The sequence below is a fragment of the Sus scrofa genome, chromosome 3, assembly GCF_000003025.6.
Source record: "Sus scrofa isolate TJ Tabasco breed Duroc chromosome 3, Sscrofa11.1, whole genome shotgun sequence".
NCBI lineage: Eukaryota > Metazoa > Chordata > Mammalia > Artiodactyla > Suidae > Sus > Sus scrofa.
Window position 1 is genome coordinate 6,355,222 of NC_010445.4, and position 19,017 is coordinate 6,374,238.

At 55.5% G+C, this 19,017-nt stretch overlaps 2 protein-coding genes across 3 annotated transcripts; one reads left to right on the plus strand and one right to left on the minus strand.

Moving 5' to 3' along the window:
- BUD31 (BUD31 homolog) lies at positions 28-5,990 on the plus strand. 2 transcript variants are annotated; one of them, XM_003124311.4, is made up of 6 exons: positions 28-358; positions 1,374-1,482; positions 2,314-2,436; positions 3,878-4,000; positions 4,204-4,370; positions 5,748-5,990. In XM_003124311.4, exons 3-6 carry the CDS (start codon positions 2,343-2,345, stop codon positions 5,796-5,798), a joined length of 435 nt encoding a protein of 144 aa, XP_003124359.1. In that variant the 5' UTR covers positions 28-358; positions 1,374-1,482; positions 2,314-2,342; the 3' UTR covers positions 5,799-5,990. The 2 variants fall into 2 exon arrangements, with proteins under 2 accessions (XP_003124359.1, XP_003124360.1); XM_003124312.4 differs by having other exon boundaries at positions 341-491.
- Positions 5,492-18,959, minus strand: PTCD1 (pentatricopeptide repeat domain 1). Its single transcript, XM_013995398.2, is given in 11 exon segments — positions 5,492-6,618; positions 8,093-8,275; positions 8,934-9,050; positions 9,969-10,676; positions 12,305-12,406; positions 13,078-13,296; positions 14,074-14,214; positions 15,755-16,087; positions 16,090-16,239; positions 18,079-18,206; positions 18,922-18,959. Coding segments are annotated over 10 exon segments (2,160 nt in total). The 5' UTR covers positions 18,103-18,206; positions 18,922-18,959; the 3' UTR covers positions 5,492-6,435.

Here is a 19,017-nt window from a genome sequence, read left to right on the forward strand (position 1 = left end):
CGCCCTCCCTTCACGCCCCGCCGCCGCCGCGAGGACCGGGGACCTCAGGGAGGCCAGACTGTCCCACGCGCCGCCTGAGCCGGGGCTCGCCCGCCCGCTGCCGGGCAACAGAGCTCGTAGTCCCTCTACCCCCGGCCAGGGGAGGCGCGTGAGCCTGCCAGTCACCCCCGGGAAGCGAGGGCAAAAGGAAAGAGCGGCTCTGGAATTCTATACAGGCAGAGATGCGGACACCTAAGAAAACAGCGCAATCTCCACGCCTGTTGGGGCGGGGCTCTGCGAGGACCTCATCCTGAAGTGATCGCCTGGGAAGCCGAGGCGTTGGTTAAAGAAGGGGTAGCCGACGGCGACGGAGGTTTTGGTGTGTGTTTTTACTCTGTTCTCGGGTGTCTTGGTAGCGGCTGGGGCCGGGGATCGGAGGTCTGCGTTGGCCCAGAGAGCGATCTAAACAGCTGAACTGGGATGGGTTCGGGCCTCTGGACCAAGCGGTCGACGTGAGTTCCCGAGAAGAGGCGGCTCCTTGCTGGTTTGGCCGGAAGGATGGGAGGTTTGGGGGTTCTCTTTTAGGCTTTTTTCCCTTTTTTTCCCCATGCTTTCCGCCGAGAACGTTTTTTTTTAAATATTGCTTATTTTTGTAAGCCCGATTCAGAAGCTGTCGTCTTTCTGAGCCTTTCTTAACTACCCGGGCTGTAAGGTCTTCCTCCCTTCCTCTGAACGCCTTTCCGCTCGTCGCCTCTCCCGAGCGCTACCACCTCTTTACCGCCCCACACCTGCTGCTTCTTGCTCTAGTTACCTCTTATTTGTTGCCTCCCCTGGGAGGCCTCCTCTGACTCCCAGGCTGGACCAGGCCCTCAAATCTCCTGGGTCACAGCAAAGCGGTCATTCCTCTGTGTTTGTCCTCCCAGCCGGTGCGCGTTGGGACACGGACCAGATTCCATCCATCTCTAGCTTCCGAGCGGGGAGACCAGTACAGAGACCTCTGATCTGAGAGTCAGGAGCCCCTGACAGAGTCAGACTCTGCTAGTTCTCAGGCCTGTGCGATCCTGAGTTTTCCTCTTGTTAATCGGTCCTCATCTGTAAGGTTGTTTCTGAGAATTCTTGAAAGGACGGGGGGCGGGGCTTTGTGAACTTGTCAGGCCTACAAGTAACTGAACGAATTTGGGAGAGGGGAGTCTGGTATGCTTAAAAATAAAAGATAACTAACCTGAGTTTTCTTTGCCAGCCAAGAGATGCTATGTGGTTTGATAATGATTTCCTATGTAAGATTTGGAGTGGTCCATTGTATGGGCTTTACATGACTTGCCTTTCTGTAGTATGCTTGTTGGGTTCAAAAGAGACCTTGGCAATCCCGATGATACACCTCCCTCGTTTTACAGACAAGAGGAAGTGCCAGAAAGGGAATGTAACCTACCCCAAAGTCACAGCTGGTCAAGAACCTAAGCCTGTAACTGAAGAGGCCAGAGATCTTGGGAAAGAGACCCTAAGGTAACTTTGGTTTTACACTTTTTCCTTTTTTTTTTTTTTTTTTTTAATTTTTTGTCTTTTTGCCGTTTCTTGGGCCACTCCCGCAGCATTTGGAGATTCCCAGGCTAGGGGTCGAATCGGAGCTGTAGCTGCCAGCCTATGCCAGAGCCACAGCAACGTGGGATCTGAGCCGCATCTGCAACCTACACCACAGCTCACGGCAACGCCAGATCGTTAACCCACTGAGCAAGGGCAGGGATCGAACTGGAAACCTCCTGGTTCCTAGTCGGATTCGTTAACCACTGCACCACGACGGGAACTCCTCACTTTTTCCTTTTTAAACACTTACGTTCCTTACTCTCTCAATCATAGTCTTCCTCACACTGTGTTGTAATTCCCCTTTTAACTTTTTTTGGCCAGGGATAGAGGTTTCCTGTGTAAGTTCCCAGGCTAGGGATTGAACCCACAGCACAGCAGCGACCTGTGCCACAGCAGTGACACCACCAGGGAACTGCTCCTTTTTCACTTTTTATGTCCTTGCTAGACTATCACCTTCTCAGGGACAGAGTGTGCATCTTATTTTTTGTTCCGTGTTTCCCAGTACAGAGAGCTGTTCATAGTTGATATCAGTTAATGCTAACAGTCAAAACGTCTGAAGCACACATTAAATGCCAGGCATAGTACCTATAATTATGTCTTCACAAAAGCCCTATAAATTAGATTCTGTTATCCCCTATTTGCACATGAGAAAACAGATTTAGGAACATGAATGTGCACCAAAGTTGTGGCTTGTGAAGTCCCTTGGGGATCTGAGGCTCAGAAACCAATACATTTAATATTTTCCCCCCATAGATCTTTGCAAATTATCTTCTGGAGAAAAAATGCCTAAAGTCAAAAGAAGCCGGAAAGCTCCCCCAGATGGCTGGGAGTTGATTGAGCCAACACTGGATGAATTAGATCAAAAGATGAGAGAAGGTAAGTGGGGGAGTTCCTGTCTGGATGGGCTCTGTCCAAGGGCCACAGGCTTTGATGCCTGTGGGGCCAGGCATAAACCCAGGTATAAATGGGAAGAGACAGGCTGCACCACTGTGGCCTCTTGATGCTATTTTGTTTGCTTATTAATTCACAGGAATGCTATCAATGCCAGAAAGTAAGATAATACTAGAGAAAAGGGCCTCAAAAAATTTTGGGGCCAACTTGAATATAAAAGCTTTATATATATAGGAGATATAGGGTGTGCCCTCTGTGGTGCAGTGGGTTAAGGATCTGATGTTGCCGTAGCTGTGGCTCAGATTTGATCCATGGCCTGGGAACTTCCATATGCTGTGGGTGGCCCCCCCCCCCAAGAAAAAACAGCTCTAGGAAATATAGATCAAATAATCTACCTATAATTACTTACTATATTAGTTGGATGTTTATCTAAAATTGTACAAAATATATCTGTTTGGGAAAACATTTTTATTTGGATTTTTCTCATGGGTCTGTTTTCATCATCACTTTGTTTTTGCATCCTCTGCCAGTTTTCCAGAACATATCACCTTCACTTTCATCTGAATGTTGCGTGATCCTGCACCTGGTGAATCACTGCAGTGTGCACTTTTGGGAAATGTGATCTGAAGCCACATCTGTTGGCCCTATCACAGTATCATCACTTAGTGAATTACTTTTAAAGCGATTTTTTTATTTCAGGTTTTTGGTAACTAATCTAACCCTTGTTATGAAGTCTTACCTCCAGCAGTGGTTACTAAGTGGGTGTTAAATTACTTTGCTTCTGGAGTTCCCACTGTGGCACAGTGGGTTAAGAATCTGAGTGCAGCAGCTCAGGGTGCTGCAGAGGTGCAGGTTCAATCCTTAGTCGGTGCAGTGGGTTAAAAGGATCCAGGATTGCTACAGCTGCAGTGTAGGTCTCAGATGCGACTCATATTCAGTCCCCGGCTGGGAACTTCATATGCCAGTGTGGCCATAAAAAAAGAGTGAAAAAAATTACTTTGCTTCCTTTTTTCAAAGTTGACTGTATCAGGTAAGTCCTGTTAACTATCCAGAACTTGCAAGGTCACCTTGGACGGAGAAATTTCTTCCCCCCAAAAGATCTTTTTTCAAAATAGAATAACTTGGAAATTGCTATAATAAAGGAGATTATATGAGTCCTTGAAAATAAATTTACTTCCTTTTTCAAGAGATGACTTTTTGGAGTGAGAACATGTAGACAAACGTGATGTTCTTTCTCTTGTTTGTTTGTTTGTTTTTGGCCACACCCTGCATCCCAGCACTGCAGAGATACCACCGATCCCGTTGCACCACAGCAGGAACTCCTAAGGATTTATTCTTTACCCCTACTTATTAAAAAAAAACCAAAACTATATCCTATGCAGACTAACCCTACCCCCAACAATGAACATACGTGTTTTCTCTCCAGCTGAAACAGAACCTCACGAGGGAAAGAGGAAAGTGGAATCTCTGTGGCCCATCTTCAGGATCCACCACCAGAAAACCCGCTATATCTTTGACCTCTTCTATAAGCGGAAAGCCATAAGCAGAGGTAGTTGGCCAAATTCTCTCTCCGCCTTCCCAACTTAGTGGCTTTCAGATTTATTTAAGTAATTCTTGAAACTTTGTCTCGCCACCCCTAAAAGGGAAGGGGCCAGTATTGGTTAAGTGCTCTTTTTCAGGAAGCCTAGTGACGGCTAGGGCGGGAGAGCTGTCACGCCACCGTCTGACGCCCTTTCCCCGTCCCTCTGACAGAACTGTATGAGTACTGTATTAAAGAAGGCTACGCAGACAAAAACCTGATCGCAAAATGGAAAAAGCAGGGATATGAGAACCTCTGCTGCCTGCGGTGCATCCAGACACGGGACACCAATTTTGGGACGAACTGCATTTGCCGGGTCCCCAAAAGCAAGCTGGAAGTGGTAATGTCTCCACCCCCATCACGTGTGACAAGCGAGTTGAGGGTCCTTTCAGTTCAGGATTCTGCCCTGCTTGACCCCGGGGGGTTATACTTTGCTGGGCCGGATTAGTTCTGCGGCCAGGTGTCTTGCTGACCATCCCCTGGGAGCGAGTGCCTCTGTTGAGGAATTTGCCAGCCAGTTTGCAGTAATTATCTCAGGTCTGGGGTCAGCTCCTCAGCCGTCTCAACCCCTCCCTTTGGGCAAGTTATCGGATCCCTTTCCCCACTTGCGGAATGGGGGTGATGGGTAGCCTCCCAAGGGCCTGGGAGGGCGGGCCGGTCAGGGGAGTTGGCCCTTTCCCTTCAGTGCTTCCTTTTAGCTGCCCTTTTTCCAGGCCTCTTTTTCCTCCCAGTGACACTTAACTGTTACCATCGCTGCATTTCTCCTCAGAACTTTCTGTTCCAAAACCAGCTGGCTGGCTCGGAATGTGCCACAGGTTCAGCAGCTGAGCTCCGCCCAGTGGAGCCGCAGGAGGCAGAGAAGGGTTTCTGCGCTGTGGCCCTTGGGTGCGGCCCCTTGGCTGCCCGCAGTGGCCCTGCTGGGAGTACAGGCCAGATGCCGTCTTTTGCAGGGTCCTTCGTGCTGCAGTGCTAGTTGGAGTTTGTAGAGCTTTGGCTCTGGGCTAGGGGCTTTAGCTCAGCAGGGAGCTCTGTCTCCCTGAATCATCTGGAAGCTCATGGATGGGCGTGCTGAGCAGTGGCGAGCCGGTCAGGGGGCAGGGCACGGGGACATCCAGCTACCCCCCCGACCCATGGCCAGCACAGAACCTCCTTCAGATTTAGTTGCTTAGAAGGTCTTGCTTCTCCAAAAAAGAGGAAAAAGGAAAATAAGCACCATTGCACTGGGGCCTTCCGTCTGCGGGCAGGTCCCTGGCCACACCTGGCCTTGGGGACAAGACCGTTCTGCTGCCATACAGATTCGGGTACACACCCTTCTCCCCACACTCCCACTGGAAAGTTCCCCAGCTCAGAGGAGGCCTTGAGGCCCCCACTGAGCCCCCTGAGCAGCAGCAGACCCGCCTCCAGCTCAATGTGGGGTGTATCTTGTTTGCTTCCCAGAATAACAAGAATCACTCATGCAGATTTTTTTCTCCCTTTTTGGGGAGCATGTATATATATTGAATTTGCATAAATGAAACACACAGAGATATAACTTTAGTGTCAACAGCAGCTATTTCCATCTTCGTGAGGGAACTGGATTTTCTCCATCCAGAACTGTCACAGAGGGATTCTGAGAGGTGTCCTGCGGGGAGTGAAGGTCCCAGGGCCACCCTTGCCAGGAGGGTTCCTGCATGTGGCATGTGGCAGGCCTGGTGTCTCAGCCGTCCTCTCTCCGCAGGGCCGGATCATTGAGTGCACACACTGCGGCTGCCGGGGCTGCTCTGGCTGAAGCCCTCGGACCCTGACCCTTCTCTGCGCTGGACCGCGGACTGTGCAGGTTTCTGCCTGTCACGCCACCCGTTGCCTGGGAGCAACTCCTCCTGCAGAGCACTACCCAGGCCTGAGGAGGAGCACAGTCTCTGTGTGACAGCTTTGCTGTGCATCTGCGGTGATTTATAGAAATAAAAACTTTTAAACCTTTTGGGCCCTGCATTGCTTCTTTCAGAGCCAGCAGTGTGCGGAGCCCAGGGGGAGAGGGCCAGGCCCTGGAGACCAGATGCCTTAGGACTCAATCCTGACTCCACTTCACAGGTGCTGAGGGATCCTGAGCAAATTCACTGTCCTTGTCAGTGATGGGGGTGACCACCTCTCAGGCGTGGATGGCCTGAGATAATGTGCCAAGGTGGCCCAGGCTGTTCTTGGACTTGCCATGAACCTGGGCACCCTGGGCCCAGGGTCTGTCCTCAGAACAGTGCCTCCCAAATGCTGCAGCTCTTACTCTGGCCCAGACCTTCCCCTCATGCTTGCAGCTATACCAGTACCTTCACATGTCTTTAAAGCAAAGGGGACTCCTGGGGCTCCCACGGAGCACCGTGAAGGCCGCGCACTTGTTCCGACTCTGCTGGAGGTCCCCCAGGGTCTCCCCATCACCTGTCCCCAAGGCCTCTGTGCACATCAGCCATAGTGACGGTGTCTTGGTCTCCCTTTGGTTTGGTCCGAAACTTCTGCCACGGGTGGGGGGTTTCCTCGGCTGGCATCACTTTCAGCCACTGCTTGTAATAAGCTCGGAAGCCATCGATCTTCTCCAAGTAGGTGTTTTTCCCTTTGTACTGCAATTGGGAAAGCGTGGGGTTCCAGGGTTCAGAGGGGCCATGGTAACGCATTGCATGTGCCTCCAGCAAACCCCATACTACGGCAGCTGGCTCAGGCTTCAGGTGGTGAGGTGGGGGGCAGAAAGCTGTTCAATGCCGAGGAGTGGACAGCAGACGGCAGACCCAGGTGCCCACCTGCTAACAATCCTTCCTAAACCTGTGCTCTGTGCCCTACACCCAGGGATGGCGCCCCAGCCCTCCAAAGCCACCAACTCTGCCTCCAGCGTCTGCTGAGTATCTTCTCAGCACTGCTGTAGGGCCTCTGGAGAGGTGGCAAGAAAAGAAGGAAACAAGATGTGCCAGGCAGATACCAGGAGAAAGCTGGTAGCGGAACACAGAAAAGGGACAAAAGAGTATGAGATAAAGACTCAGACTTTACCACCTGATAAAAGGGTTGATTCAAAAAATTTCAAGCATCTACAAGTTCCTGTTGCAGCTCAGTAGAAACGAATCTGACTAGCATCCATGAGGACGCAGGTTCGATCCCTGGCCTCGCTCAGTGGGTAAGGATGGGTTAAGGATCCGGCGTTGCCGTGAGCTGTGGTGTAGGTCACAGGTGTGGCTTGGATCCTGCGTTGCTGTGGCTGTGGTGTAGGCTGGCGTCTACAGCTCCAATTCGATCCCTAGCCTGGGAATCTCCATATGCTGCGGGTAGGCCCTATAAAAGAAAAAAAAAAAAAAATTAACAATTCTAAACTTGTACCTGACACAGCTAAAAGTACATGAAGCAAAAAAGTGCCAGTCATAAACACAAGTCAGTCCACTTGCGGGAGGATGAACGTGTGATGCACACAGTTTGCTTCAGGCTCTGGTGGTCGGATGACTGATTAAACCTAGTGGGCCCTACACAGTCAAGAGACAACCCATTAACTACAAGATATTTGCAACAAGGAACCAACAAAAGACTAGTGTGCAGAATACATAGAGAACTCTGAGGAATCGAAAAGACCATCAGCAATTCAAATGCCCAGCTATGCCCTCTGCCTGGCAGACCAGACAATAGGCGGACAGCCTCCACCTCTAAGGGTTCCAAGTTCCCCAGAGTGAGTGTCACACAGGTGCAGGTGGAGGTAGGGGCTGCGAAACGTGGTGAAAAGGAAAGGTGTATGGAGGCAGCCAGCAGGGCCCCTCTGAGAAAAGAGCCATCTAAGCCGAGACCTACAGAACGAGGAGGAACCAGCAAGGGAGTCTGTTCAAGGTGGAGGGAAGAGGCTGCGGTTACCCAGAAATGGCCAAAGGCTGTGGGACTGACAGTGAACCCAGGGGCGGCCGAGATGGAATGAGCCAGGAGGACAGGGACGCACAGGCTGCGGTCTGAGGAGCCTGGGGTTTGCCCCGAGGGAAGCCGCTGACCACTGAAAGCAACGGCAGGGGAGGGGAGGGGCGCGCTGGGCAGGGAGGCGAGGGCCTGGTGGGAGCAGGGGGCGCATACCCGGTCAAAGGCGGGAGGGTACTGGGCCGCGAACTCCAGCTGGCGGATGACCACCTCGTTCGCCGGGACGCCGCTCCGCCTCATGTCCCTGAGGACGTCGATGAGATAGGAGTAGTCCAGCCTCTTGACGGCCGCGCTGATGAGGGCGCTGTAGATGTGGGTGTTGGGGGTCGTCCCGGCTTTCTGGAAGGTCACGCACGATCGGTCAGAGGACAGCGGCAGGTGGGAGAAAGCAGCCAGCTGTGGCACGCTGGGCTTGGGGAGCTGCCCTGCCCGTCAGGCCTGCTCTGCAGACCAGCCTCCGGGGACAGGAAGGGCAGAACCTCAGAGCGACAACGGGCTCTACTCCCCCCTCCAAAAGGAAAGCACGTGTGCCCTGCTCCGGGGGTCCATCCCAGCCGGCCTCGGACCCCAGCCCAGCCCTGAGAACCTTGGCGAGGAAGTAGATCGGGGACCCACCCGGTAACCTGTGGGCGTGGGTTTACCGCACCCTGGCCCCCAAGAATTCTGGTACACTCAGCTCCCACCACACGCTCCATCACTCTAGAGGGCTGCGGCCGGACCTGTCCCCCTGCCCTCGATTCACCCCAGTGCCACCACCGTGAAGACAGCAACACCCTGGCTCTCCACACCCATCCTCACAGCGCCTCGCCAAGGTCTCCCTTCTCCCAGTGGGGCCCGTGACCACTCTCCACTTGAGGCTAGAGCACCCCACTCTCCCAGCCCTCCCCCTAGTCCACCCCGAGTGCCCAGGCCTTGGGGTTTCAGGGAGGCCCTCACGTCCCCCCACCCAGCTTTCTTCCTCAGCACCACGGGGCCCGCCCAAGCTGCGCCTGCTCACCTTCATGTCTGCAAGCAGCTGCAGACCATCCCCTGGCCTGCGGCACCCGATGGCCAGGTTGCAGAATGTCTGCATGTTGGGGACGAGTCCCCTCTTTGCCAGGACTGGCAGCAGTGCCTGTGGGGACAGACGTGGCATCACTGTAAGCTGTAACTGACCAGCCGTGGCAAGAGCCTTCTGGCTGGACACTAGAGATCCCAGGGCGCGGCTCTGCTCCCAGGCCTCGTGGCCCCTCTGCTGACCACACTGGGCCTGGCCTGGTGTCCTGCCCAGCCAGCTCCCAGGGCCCTGCTCCCCAGAATTCTGCTCTGCAAGTGTGCCCTGCTTCCAACCTGTCTCCAACAGCCCATCCCTTCTCTGGATGCCCTTCACAGCCCTGCGCCCCTCGGCTCCTCTCTGGCCAACAGCCATCCCTGCGTGGTGGCGTCCTGACGTGTGGGGGGAGACAGAGCCAAGGACAATGTGGGAAGCGTGGGCTGAGGGAGGGAGAAGAGATCAGGCCGGGTCCCAGGCAAGGGCTCTAGAGAAAGGCGACCTCTGCACTGCGGGCCCGAGGGCAGACGCTGTCCCTGTCATTGTTGATGCTCAGAAGAACCCAGGTCAGCGCCTCTGGCAGAAAGGGCCTCCAGAAACACGCATGAATGGACAAGACCCGTGCAGGCCCTGGGGTCCCCACCTGTGAAACGGGGAAAGCCACAGACCAGCAGCGCCTCCTGTGGTCAAGTAAAGAGTGAATGAACATGTGAGGTCCCAGGAGGGGGTGCTCAGGCTACGTGTCCCCCGCCCCGCCCCACCGTATGCCTCATCAGTACGAGGACACGAGGACACATCTGTGTCTGCATCTCACCACTGGGAGCTCCTGGGGAGGCGGGAGGGTGGCTGTGCACTACTCGATTCTGACTTTCTCACCCAGGCCCAGGCCCACACAGGCGCTGGGACACTCTGGGCACCCACTGCAGGAGTGGACGGCTCACCGGGCGGGGAGGGCCGGAGGAGGGGCCCCAGGGAGCCCTGTGCCGCCCCCGAGCCCCTCACCTTCGCCCCCTCCAGGTCACCCAGCTTGCTCTTCTTCCTCATCAGCGTGTGGAAGAAGGTCAGGTCGGCCTCCACCTGGTGCGTGTCCAGGAGGGTCAGCAGCGAGGACTCGGCGGGGCTGCCGGGCTCCACCAGCTCAGCCAGCAGCGTGAGGGTTTTGATGTCAGGCTGAAGCCCGTGCTCTGCCATCTTGCCCAGGAAACCCTCCAAGCCCCCCATCAGGGCCAGCCTGTCTGCTGGGGTAGTCACAGTCCCAAAGGAGACCACAGCTGAGGAGACTGCCCCTGGAGCCAGGAGGTTGGCCTCCGGCCCCTGGAGAGGTGGCTCCGGGGCCACAGAGCTGAGGGCCACTGTGTGCTCAGGCTCTGCCTTGGTTTCCACCCCAGGCTGGGCCTTGCTGGCGGATCTGGCCTCCTGAGGCTCTGGCGGCCCCTCAAAGGCCTGAGAAGGTTCCAGAAATAGCTGTCTCTCCAGGGCCTCCACGTGCAGCCTAGCTGACATGCTGTGGTCCACCTCGGCTCCAGCTCTCTGCCTTGCCTGCCGCCCACCTGCTGGGGGCTGGAGCAGGACCAGTTCCTCCCTGGGTCTCAGGAGCACCGCCGAAGCCACCTCTGGGTCCCCCAGGCCGCAGTCCCGAGCTGCCCCCAACAGCAGGTTGTAGCCATGCCGGCTCGGCTGGAGCCCCAGACTCAGCATCTGCCTCCACACCTGCCAAGAGAGACAAGTCTCAGCCCCGAGTTCCCTCCCTGATGGGCCTCAAGGCCACAAGCAGTCAGCAAACAGAGGGCATGGGAAAGACGCAAGGTTCTGGGCAACTAAGACCCCCAGCACCTGGGCGCTCTGGGAGCCTGTGTGGGGCACCGCGTGTCCCCTCACTCTGGCTCACCCAAAACTAGTGTCGCGGCTGCACCCCCTGCCTGCGTAGGGCCTGGACCGGGACAGGCTTCGCCCTGGGTCTCTGCTGCCTTCCCTGTGCTGCCCTGGGGAGGGAAGAGCCCAGGCCGACCTAAGTACTGGATTCAGCCGCACCTCCTGAGCACTACTGGGCGCCGCCCTGCTCAGCCTCCTCAGCTTCCTTGGGAAGACAGGGCGGGGCGGGCCGAGGGGGGCCTCAGCCAGGAAGAGCATCTCCCAAGCTGTGGGCCAGGCAGCTGTGGGTCCATCCTGGGCATCCCTGGATCCATCCCACAGCACGGTGTCTGGTACATTTGCGTGTTCTCCTTGGGGGGCACTGTGATGCATGTGGGTCACTCCAGCACCAGGGCCACCCAAGGCTCAGGGGCCTCATTGGCTCCTCTGTCTGCGGCTTGATGCAAGGCGAGCACACATGTGAGTGTGCAGGTGGGGGCTGGCCAGGCCCAGGTGGGCGCAGCGTGCAAGGGACCGCTGCCCACTAGGCAGGGTCCTGAGGAGGGCACGGATCTTGGCAGCCACTCCCATGTGGAACGTGGACAGAACTGAGGTTTATCAGGGACAGAGATGCTATCCTGTGGCAACAGGGATTCTTGGTTCAAATCCCAGCTCTGCTCTTAGGGGCTGTGAGCCTCAGCCTCCTGTCTGTACAACAGAGCTAACGGTGCCCAGCTGAGGATCTTAACAAGTACGTGACACAAACCGACTGTGGGCATTAAAGACAATCTCTAACTAGGACAGATCCAGCTCAAGGATAGGGAGGAACAAGATCTTGTCTGGTTTTCATTCGAAAGCACCCAGAGGATGGCCAGAAGCCACTGTATCCAGGGGGTCTGCAGAGGGGAGGCACGTGGTCCAGAGCTGTCCCAGATAACTGGGGCTGTAAAACTGTGGGGACCCACTGCCTGGGGATCTTGCTGAAATGCCGATCTGGACGCACCAGGCCCCGGGGAGGCTGCTGCTGTGGGTCTGTGGACCCACCTTAAGTCAGAGCTTTCGGAGGGCTCCAGGTGCCTCCCACTGCCGAGCAGCTAGGAAAGCAGCTGTGGTGCCACTGCTAGGCCTGCCTCCCCCCTTGAAGAGGGGGCTACCCCAAGGGGTTAATTAGAGCAGCCTGTCTCAACTTCCATTTGTGTCTCTCAGGACGAAAGGCAGAGATGCCGAGTGGGGGATGGGCGAACAGGCCTGCAGGGACCGTAAGCTCAGGGTGTCTGGGCTGCCAGCGTCCTCAGTCGAGGGCAGCCGCGACCCTCCCCTGGCCATCTATAAAATGCGGGGAGCAGTGTGCTCTGGGAGGGCCGATATAAACACACCCAGCACAGGGCAGTAGCAGGTGCTCAAGAAACACAGGATCATCATTCGCACCCAATTCAGGCACAAAGGGCCAGCAAGAGGGGCAGAAAGCAGAGCCAGAAGGGACAGACCTGCAGGGCGTGTCGGAAACCCGTCTTCTTGTCCTGGATGCAGCCCATGAGCAGGTAACTGAAGGTCTCCTCCGTGACCGCGTGTCCCTTCTGGATGATCTCCTGGGGAGGGAACGAGAAGGGCCGCGTTGAGTCAAGGCCCAGGCCCGACAGGTCTGGCTCAGGCAGGGCACCCCCCAGGGCAGGCCCGGGACTGTGATTCTTGAAAGGGTGGGGCGTGAATCCGGCTCTGGGCTGCCTGACGGCGGCCTGCACTTCCTCCTCTTCTCCTTCCCAGGCCTCTCCCTGGCTCTGCTCCTGTCACCTCTGTGCAGCCCCTCTGCGAAGACTGCCCTAGCAGCCACTTTTAGTGCCTGTACACGAGGCTCTGGAATTGCAGAGAACAGGCTTCGGGTCCAAGCTGCACCGGTGGCCAGCTGTGGGAGCACAGGCAGGCGCTAGGCTCCCTAGTCTGAGTTTCCTCATCTGTGGAGTGGGGTTACAGAACCTGCATTCTGGAACCTTTGGAACCACCTCCTGTGGGCACTGACTCATCTTCAGCACTGTGAAGCCCACCCTCCCCCTGGCACCCTCACAGGGCTGGGGGCCCATCGCCAGATCCAGGCCTCCAAGAGCAGGGTCCCATGGGATCCATCAGTGATCCCTTGAGCCCAGCACGGGGCCTGTCTCACCGCCCCTGAACTTTCCCGCATGAGGAACACAGAGGGCACAGCCTCACTCCTGCCAGGCCGGACTCCCTCCGAGCGGGGAGCAGGAGGGAAGGGACGTCCCACCTTAAACACATCCAGGCACATCCTGAGGTCTGCGCACCTGGCAGCCATCTTCAGCAAGGCGTGGTACGTTTTCAAGTTGAGCTGGAAGTTTCTGGCCTGAAGCTGCTGCCGCAGCTTCAGGGCGCTCTGCAGAGCAGAGTCCTTCCAGGGGGACTCGGCGCAGACGTTGAACAGGGCTGTGTAGGTGGCGTCTGAGGGCTCCAAGTCCCGCTTCTTCATCTGCAGAGATGGGGAGAAACCCCAGGATGCGCTGGACGCACAGGCGACAGCCACCCTGAGAGGAAGCTAGAGGACTCTGCTACCGCACCGAGCAGGCCTGGGGGGGCCCGGGCTGAGATGCTCTCGCAGCAGGCTCTTCCCGCCGCTCCCGCTCTGGCCAACCAGGCTGCCCTGACTGTTAAGAGCCACGGGGTGGATCTGGTCTGGGAAAGGGCGGGAGGGGGCAGTCAAACCCAGCTCCAGTGCTTACTGAGGGGTCGTGGGCAAGTTAGCTGCCACTGGAAAAACGGGGGTGATACGCTCACCCTGAAAGGCTGTTGCAAGAGAGAGTGTGGAGGGGAGCACCCCCAACCTGTGCTGAGTCACAAACCCCATGGGGCCGCAAGCCGACCCTGTGCTATCAAGCCCTCCAGGAGACTGAGTATGAGAAGCTCCTGGGAAAGCCAAACACTCGTCATTCCCCAGATGCACCACCTGACCAGGGCAGGCCACCACCTGCTGCAGAGTACACAGAACCCTGCGTTCAGGCCGCTGGGGCTCAGACCCCAACTCTAGCACTCTCGAGAGGGGTAACCTTAGACACGGCCCTCATCCCTCCAGGCCACAGTGTTCTCATTTGAAAATCGAAGAGGGTGATGCCAACCTCAAGGTCGGGCAGAGGTTAAATTGCCCGCCCAGGGTAACGCACTAGCAGGTGACAAGGGCAGGATCTATACCCAGCTCTTTCAGGGGCCCGAAGCCCACGTTCTTGGAGCCTGCCCCCTGCCCCGTGCTCACGTCGTTGTACAGCCTGAAGGCCTTCTTCAGGTAGCCGGTCCGCCCGCAGCCCCCGATCAGCACCGTGTAGTTGCACTCGAGGGGCTGGAGTCGCTCCTCCTTCAGCATTTGCCTCTCAAACAGGTCTAGGGCCTCGACCAGCTGGGGAAGAGGCGGGGGGAGGGAGGACACGAGGGGTCAGGATGGCCTCAGAGGCCCTCAGCAGAGCAGCAGAGACGAGGCCCAGCCCAGGCCCGCCCAGGAGCCCAACACCCACCCAGGGCCCCGGCCACCAGCCTCCGTAGCAAAGGGACTTCATGGTGGCTGGGAAGGAAAGCCCACCAGACTCCTACCACCTATGAGAGCTCTCGGCCCCACTGCCACGGGGGAACTCCCTGAGGACACGGCCAATGCCCAGGGGAAAGCAGATCTGAAGGAGGAGAGGAAGGCGCCACATGGCTGCCTGAGGGAACAGCCAGTGCAGAGGCCCTGAAGCAGGAGTGTGCCTGGGAGCTGGGGGAGCAGAGGGGAGGCTGAGGCTGCAGCAGAAGTGGAGGGGGAGATGCGGGCAGGGAGGTTAGGCGGGAGTGGGGAGGTGGTGGCAGGTCTGGCAGGCTCCACTGTGAGGACTTTGTTTATTCCTCAAACTTTCATTATGGGAAATTTCAAATACACACAAAAGTAGAGAAAACAGCGCTACTACAATGACCACTAATATTTGGCTAATCTTGTTTCGTGTATACTCTGCACCTCTCCTCCAAACTGAATTTTTAAGGCAAATTCAAAACTTTTTTTTTTTTTTTTTGGCTTTTCAGGACCATACCCACAGCATATGGAGGTTTCCAGGCTAGGGGTCCAATCAGAGCGGCAGCTGCCAGCCTACAGCACAGCGACTAGGGATGTGAGCTGCGTCTGTGACCTACACCACGGCGCGTGGCAACTCCAGATCCTTAACCCACTGAGCGGGGCCAGGGATCGAACCCGCAACCTCACGGTTCCTAGTTGGATCCACTGCACCAGGACGGGAACTCCTCAAAACATTTTATCATTTCATTCACAAAACCTTCCACACACACCTCCAAGAGATTTTTAATCATACACGGACTGTCATGGTCAGGATTTAAGGAAGCGATTGCCATCAATGACTGGAATACACTGGGCGTGCTGGACAGAGGAGTGACGCCACCTGCTCTCTGTTTAACAGGACGGGCGAGGGTGGCGGGCACCGTGGGGAGCACAGTGACAAGTGTCATAAGCGCTGAGAGGGGCAATGAGAAGGCTGGGCCTGGGCAGTCAGGGGCAGGGTTGTGCGAAGTTGGGACTGGCAACATGTTGGAGCTAGAGCTGGTGAGAGAAGACTCAGGGGTGACCTGAAGGCATCTGGATCGGACAGATGGAATAATGAGGTCACCGTTTAGTGAGACAGAGAGAGTGTAGGGAATTCAAGGTGGGGAACAAAACTTCAGGCCACCGTGGGGAAGGGGAAGGGCGATGGTGAGGAGGCAGCTGGATGTACAGATCGGGAGTCCACGGGGTGGCCGGGCTGTGATCGGGAAGGTGAGAACTGCATCGAGCAAGCTGGCGGGTCACCAGGGATGAGCCAGACAGAGAGGAGACAGGAGCCCTGGGCATCCCGCCATTCAGCGATTATCGGGGTGGCCCCTCACAAACCACTGAGGCACAGGAGCCAAAGGTTCCCTACCTTTCCTTCCTTGATGAGCCGTTTGCACTGAAAGAAGTACCAGTAAGCGGTGTTTCTCGGTCCCTGCCATGATTTTGCCTCCAGTTCCCCCTCCTCATCTTCTCCGATACTCTGTTCCTTGAGCCGCAGGTTATACAGCTGGGCCGTGGATTTGTGGAACATTCTCCGGGAGGAGTACTTGTCAGACAGAGTCCCAAAGCTCTCCTCCTCCTCTTCCCCCTGGGCGGCTGCTGGGCTGGGCTGGCTCAGGTCAGGGCTGAGGCTGCCTGTGTTCTTCTGGCTCCCTTGGCCGAGGGGCCGCTGAGAGAGGGAGCTGCTGGAGGCTGCTGGCGCTGGCCAATCAGCCATGCAGGCCCCTTCCTGCCTCCTGCCCACCTGGCTCCGAGAGGGTCAAGGCGGTGCAGGATGGACAGTCCCACTGGGCGGGGGCTGGAGAAGAGCCGGGCAACTCTCACAGGTCCATCACTGGCGTTTTCCTCCAGGGCCTGGCATAGCAAGATAATGAAAGTCAATTCGAGTTCAAAGTCACAGAAGGCAGAAAAAAGACTGAGAAGCAAATACAAGTAAGAGCTCTGAGGTCAGGAGTTCCCGTCATGGTTCACCAGAAACGAATCTGACTAACACCCATGAGGACGCAGGTTTGACCCTGGTCTTGCTCAGTGGATTAAGGATCCAGTGTTGCCGTGAGCCGTGGTATAGGTGCACTGCTATGGCTGTGGCATAGCCGGCAGCTATAGCTCCAATTTGACCTCTAGCCTGGAACCTCCATACAGCTCGAGGGCAGCTCTAAAAAGACCGGGAAAAAAAAAAAAAAAAAAAAAAAAAGGAGCTCTGAGGTCAGAAAGCCTAGGCTCAGATTTCAGCTCTGCTCAAAAACTATCCCTGTGTCCCTGGGCACTAGCTGCTCTGGCCTCAGCCTCCTTCCCTGTAAACTGGGGTTAATGCTAACATCACCCACACAGCACTGAAGCAATGGCTGAACCTCAGGTGTCAGTGTGCAGGTGCAGCGCAGTGAACACCCGACAGACCTCAACTATTGATCTGTACCATCAAGCTCGATCTAAGTGACTGGGTGCTGAAGTCACAGCTGACCAAGCCCTGGCCAGAGCTGTGCAACTGGGCCTGTACCTGACCTTCCTGTGCCTCAACTTCTTCAGCTGTAAGATGAGGAGAATCCTACTCATTTAACTGCGATGCCATAAGGATTAAAGAGATGTTTTTAGCATAGGGGTTTAACAGGTATTTTTAAAAGTGTACTATTATCATTTTTTAGGAAAAGAAATTGGCATTCTGGGCCTCTACACAAGAAAGCAATAACTTAAGCATTTCTCTGTTTTTGTTGTTTAGGGCCACACCTGAGGCATATGGAAGTTCCCAGGCTAGGGGTCAAAAAGGAGCTATAGCCGCTGGCCTGCACCACCGCCACAGCAATGTGTGATCCGAGCCACATCTGTGAGCTACACCACAGCTCACAGCAATGCTGGATCCTTAACCCACTGAGTGAGCCAGGGATCGAAACTGCATCCTCATGTATCCTGGTTGGGTTTGTCACCATTGAGCCACAATGGGATCCCCTAATTTCACAACCTTTAAACTTTAACGTGACTACTTAAAAATTTTAAATTGCATTATGTGCTCACATTATATTTCTACCACACAGTGCTAGGCCAGAGATCCTGGTCTGCATACTCAAAACCCTTTAATAAAAAATATTAGAATAGGAGTTCCCGTCGTGGCGCAGTGGCTAACGAATCCGACTAGGAACCATGAGGTTGCGGGTTCGATCCCTGGCCTTGATCAATGGGTTGAGGATCCGGCGTTGCCGTGAGCTGTGGTGTAGGCTGGTGGCTACGGCTCCGATTAGACCCCTAGCCTGGGAACCTCCATACGCCGCAGGAGCGGCCCAAGAAATGGCAAAAAGACAAAAATATATATATATATTAAATAAAAGCATGAACACGTTTTATTTTTAGGGTCGGGTTATATTAAAGTTACCAATGAGAAGACCTCAGAGGTGACAGTAAATTCGACAGGTCAATAACTGAGAACCAAGGAGGGGAATGACATTCGCCCTGAAAACGTGCAGTGGGTGAGACTGGCTAGCTCTGGAAGGGGCTGGCTTTGAACCCAGGTCCATGGATGGTATCAGACAGCCTCTCTTGACCAGCACCCTAGTGACACTAGTGCAAAAGCCCTTTACATTCTGCACCTGGTGAGGCTCCACCAGAAATGTAATGTGAGCACGTACGTAACTTAAAATTTTCAAGTACCCACAGTAAAGAAAGTGTTTACATACATGAATTAAAACACAGAATTTTAATTACCGATATTGAAATAGGTGCCCCCATGTTTTTTAAACATGCTTACTCAAATAAATGCTTCTTTTTCAACCATTAAATAACAACGTCGGATCGTCATCTTAAAACAGTATAAAAGTTTGTAGCAGGAGTTTCTGTTGTGGCACAGAGGAAACGAATCAGACTGGGAACCATAAGGTTGCGGGTTCGATCCCTGGCCTCGCTCAATGGGTTGGGGACCCCGCGTTGCCGTGAGCTGTGGTGTAGGCGGGCAGCAACAGCTCCGATTAGACCCCTCGCCTGGGATCCTCCATAGGCCGCAGGTGAGGCCCTAAAAGGGCAAAGGACAAAAAAAAAAAAAAAAAAAGTAATTAAAAAAAAATTTTTTAATTAAAATAAAATAAAAAAAGTCTGTAGTAGCTGCAAAGACCCTGTCTCCAACCATCATTACACTCATCCCTACTTGAAACCACGACATCCTTTGGGCACAGCGAACGCCCCTCGGTCAGTCGTGAAAGGGGCAATTTCGTTCTCCCCACCTGCCCAGATTAATAAACCGTATTGCAGACACGGGGCCCCGCCGCTCCCCAGACGCCCGGAGACCCTCAAGCTGACCCCTCTCCCAGGCTCCCCTCGATCCTCTGTTTCCTCAGCCGACCCAACGGCTCCGACCCTGGCTGCGACCCTCGCTGACCCTCTGGCCCGTCCCGACCCGGGGCCCGGGCTCCTGTGAGAGTCAAACAGGCACTCGCCCCAGGACTGCGGCCCAGTGAACGCGGCCCACCTCGGTCTCCGCCCGCGCCCCCTGCCCCGCGCCCGTCCCGCGTCACCCCTAGCGCCATCCCAGCCGCGCCTCGAACCCCGGCTCACCGTCCCCACCGCCTTCCCAGAGGAGCGCCTCGGCCGACCTCGCGCAGGCGCAGTCTCCGTCGCGAACTCCTGGCGCGCTAGGTTTCTTGGTCGCCG